The sequence below is a fragment of the Hermetia illucens genome, chromosome 4, assembly GCF_905115235.1.
Source record: "Hermetia illucens chromosome 4, iHerIll2.2.curated.20191125, whole genome shotgun sequence".
In the NCBI taxonomy this organism is placed as follows: Eukaryota; Metazoa; Arthropoda; class Insecta; order Diptera; family Stratiomyidae; genus Hermetia; species Hermetia illucens.
In genome coordinates this window covers 59,958,197-59,962,381 of record NC_051852.1, presented here as the reverse complement: position 1 = coordinate 59,962,381, position 4,185 = coordinate 59,958,197, and the positions used below count along the sequence as shown (strand labels likewise).

At 39.8% G+C, this 4,185-nt stretch overlaps 1 protein-coding gene across 1 annotated transcript; it reads left to right on the top strand.

Annotated features, from left to right (window-relative positions):
- Positions 1 to 1,177: 1,177 nt before the first annotated feature.
- Positions 1,178 to 4,185, top strand: LOC119653389 (60S ribosomal protein L22). Its single transcript, XM_038057940.1, has 3 exons — positions 1,178 to 1,287; positions 1,545 to 2,129; positions 3,821 to 4,185. Exons 1-3 carry the CDS (start codon positions 1,276 to 1,278, stop codon positions 4,085 to 4,087), a joined length of 864 nt encoding a protein of 287 aa, XP_037913868.1. The 5' UTR covers positions 1,178 to 1,275; the 3' UTR covers positions 4,088 to 4,185.

The window sequence follows — 4,185 nt, the reverse complement described above, 5'->3', positions numbered from 1 at the left end:
CTGGTCCCCTGTTCGATTTCGTAGATTTCAGGACAGGCATTTTATTTCTTAACGTTCCTCCCGCCTTTCGTTTTACCCCCCGTAAACACCTACTCCTACCCAATATTCATTCCTTCATTTAAGATGGATTTTCTCAGAAACACACCTTGTTTCTTAGGCCATCTATCGATTATTTTCAAATTCGAAATGCTGCTAGCATAAACAAAAACCGTCGTCGACAACTTTATGCGTATAGATGGCACAAAATTGCCAAATAACCATGGTTGCAATTCTACTATAAATTTGTAGATTCTAGAAAAACCAAAATTGTTCCATTTAAGTTTGTGAGCGGTTTATTGTTCCAAATGTACATTTCAGTAGCAGCTAGCTACCTTCATCAGTAACCCACTGTCCTTTCTATAAAACAGACAGCCGGCTCCATTTAATATTGTACATTCTGTATATTCTGTAAAATTGCGTACAATTGCTTCGTCATTGAATCCTAAAAGGCCTTTTCATAAATCAATCTATAACAAATTGACTGATGAAAAACTGATGCACTGAGTGCAAACAAGACGACAAAAAAGAGTTGTTGTCGCGTAGAGTTTGTTTCGACGAGCATTACACTTAGCCTTAACACTCCAGCCAGACTGACAGATTTTAAGTCCTTTGCCATAAACACGCTCGTTTGTCACAATTTTATCATTCTGGTAAAGGGACTGTGTTGTGTAAAGTAGGTATTTATGAAAATCTGAAAAAAAATCCTAGTATTTGATATTTTGCCATAAAAACGGATAACTACCCTTATGGGTACAATACTCGTCCTGAAAGCGGGCATTACATTACATTACATACCTGAAATTCGGATTTGTTCTTTACCTGAAAATATCTTTAAAATAAAAAATGTTGTTACAATTTCTCAGTAGTGAAACTGTAACCTTTGGAAGTTTATACATTTTGGTTGCTACAGATGTTCGTTGCGAATTGAAGATTTCAAGTTAGACTATATTCTTTCATGTGTACCCGAAACATTCGCTTGATTAGTATATTTTTAATGATTTTAATTGAATTTTAAATAATCTATAATTCTATAATAGAAACCAAACATTAATTACTTTGGGTGGATTGCGTCCTGGATAATATTGGAAATCCAAAAGCTTTCCCTTTTGGAGCGCCAGTACACTGTTATTCGATTTGGTATCAAGTCACAACTCACCAACTCTCCAGTGTCAATGCGGAATATTACCAACTGTGGGATCGTTGGGTTCTTTCTGAAAGTGCTGTCAACGAGTGAACATGGCACCTACTGTAAGTGCGGTGAATTCTTCTGAAAATTGCAATCATTTCGAGATATTTTCGTGAAAATGTTAACACAAAACTGTTCTTAACGAGTTTTTAAATAAAGTTTTTATGAAATTGAATGCGCGAGTTAAAAGATGCTTATAATTTTTAAAGATTGAGTAGTGCGTTCAACGGGTGTAAATAAATGAGCGGAAATTAAGATTGCGATTTTCTAGGAAATGCTATTGAAGAAAAGATGTGATGTTAATTGAGTATCATTGCAGGCTAAACCAACTAAAAAACCTGACGCCAAGCCAGCGGCTAAGCCTGCTGAGAAGGCGAAAGCTGCCGACAAACCCGCCAAGGGCAAAGTTGAGAAGCCAGCTAAGGCTGAACCAAAATCTGCTCCAGCCAAGGATGTGAAGAAAACCGCAGCTGCTGCTGCAGCTAAGGACGCAAAGGCCGCACCGGCTAAAAAGGCTGAACCTGCGAAGAAGGCCGAACCCGCAAAGAAAGCCGCTGAACCAGCCAAGAAGCAGGCTGCTGCCAAGGATGCCAAGAAGGAAGCACCAAAGGCCGCCCCTGCTAAGAAGCCTGCAGCTGAAAAGCCAGCCGAAAAGGTGGAGAAGCCAGCTGCTGACGCCGCCGCTAAGCCCGCCAAACCCCATAAGGCTGTTGCTAAGCCAGCAGCCCCCAAGGCACAGAAGAAGGGTGTCGTAGCTGCTGCCGCTTCCGCTACCGGCAAGGGCCGCGTTAGCAAGAAGCAATTGTTGCGCGGAAAGGGGCTGAAGAAGAAGAAGGTTCAGTTGCGATTCGGAATCGATTGCACAAATATCGTTGAAGACAACATCATGGACGTGGCTGACTTTGTAAGTATTTATGTCTTGTTTTTACGCATGAAGGTGGAGGGTGACGGTTCTTTTGAACGTTTACCATTTAACTGTTTAAACAATAGACTTAGCTCGGTGGTTGGACATTTAGGATAATACAGGAAGCACGTGCGCTATTTGGTTTGTGCGCGCGTTCGCCGGCGATTATGAAAATCAGCGCAGTCATCTATCGTGTTCACTATCAATCGCTTTGCAGAAATTACCTGTATTCGAGTCGCATCCTGAAACGTTCTGCCCAACTCTCCCCACTAAAATGTAGGGTCAGATCGTGGCTCTGTGGTGACTAAATGATAGCGTTTTTTGTACTTTCCTTGGGTCATTTACTTCCGTAAAAAACAGCGTTGATTTCTTCTACTTTGACTACATTTTGCCATCGTTCGGTGACCTTCACATTGTCTTTATTTTCGAAAAAAAGGGAAGAAGGTACTGATTCACCACCGCCTCGCATTTAACATTATTCGATTCAAGATAGCGAAACAAATAGAAGTCTGGCGGGGGTGCTGGGTTGTCCGTACATTCCATCGAAGCTCCAATAATTGTTGATAGGTCACCAAAAATGTTTGTGGTCTTCCATTATTTTCTCGCAGCACAACGTCTTTGCTGTCTAGTTGCCGACAATAGTCCTCTTCCTGCGTTGCGCGTTCCAATAAACAATCCACTTATCAGCAGTTATCATCGTTTTAAAAAAAAGGATGGCTTTCTTGACATTCCAGCATTTCGTTTGTAATAAGCGGCATCAGTTCCTCGAGTTTGTAAAGAGTCAAAATGTTTATTTACGTACCTCTAAGCTTCTTCAGATGAACGTGAGCACTTTTTTGATAAACTCAATGCCTCGCGTGGTGTAACGAGGATTTGACTTGGTCACTGCCACCATTTTGTCGCTATCGATCTCATTTTTGTATTGAAATTCCCAACACTTTTTCGAAGCACTATCACCTCAAACTTCTTCTAGGGAGTTTTTCACGGACTTCACTTACATTCCTTCCCTTCATAAAAATAAAAGAGTAAAATATGGCGAAAATGGGCAGTTTAGTTTTCCATTTTCAACTTGTTTTGAAATTTCTGAGACAAATCGCTCAATTTTGGATAAAGAAAAAAGCTTAAAGCGTTAACTGTCAAACAATATGACAAATATATATACGAACGCTTCGAGGGAATTGGTGCCAAAATTGTATCAATACCTTTTGTTGTAAAAAAACTAAACTAAAAAAAAGAAGAATCGGTGGCTTCCCTTTTCACTCTGGGTTCTTCAGTTGGATCAGAAATCTATTTTTGTGTTTGGTATCATTGACGGTGGAGTACGTTTCGTTAATTAGTTAATATTTGAAATTATCATGTGGAACTAACTTGGAATTAGGTGCCCGATTTGTGACGTTCTGATCCTTTCATCCTAAAATTTGGAAACTTCGTTGCTTCGATTTTAATATTCATGACTTCACGAAAATTCGGTGCGCAGATCATCCCACTACAGATTTGTACTGTTAGCCATCCAAAGGCCATCAGTGCAGTGTACTCAGTGGGAAACTAATAATTGGTTATATTTATACCTGTTCGATGTATGTGATCGTTCAGTTTAACAGTACCCAAAACATTTGATTGTCCAAATTGTTCTTTTCTAAAACATAGCCACTGTGATTTGACTAATTTGGAACAACTCTTTCGTTTTGCAGGAAAAGTACCTGAAGAGCCGCATTAAGGTTAACGGAAAGGTGAACAATTTGGGCAACAATGTCACCTTGGAGAGACAAAAGATGAAAGTGTTCATCAATTCAGACGTACACTTTGCCAAGCGTTATTTGAAATACCTGACAAAGAAATACTTGAAGAAGAACAGTCTGCGAGATTGGATCCGTGTTGTTGCTAATGACAAAGATTCGTATGAACTCCGTTACTTCAGGATAAGCTCGAACGATGACGAAGATGAAGATGCAGAGTAAGCGGCGAAGGAAGTCTTTTAAACATTCAAGGATAGTGTTGTGTAGTTTTCTCGACTGAAATAAAGGAAAATTTGCGCGGCGCTGTTTTTATACACATA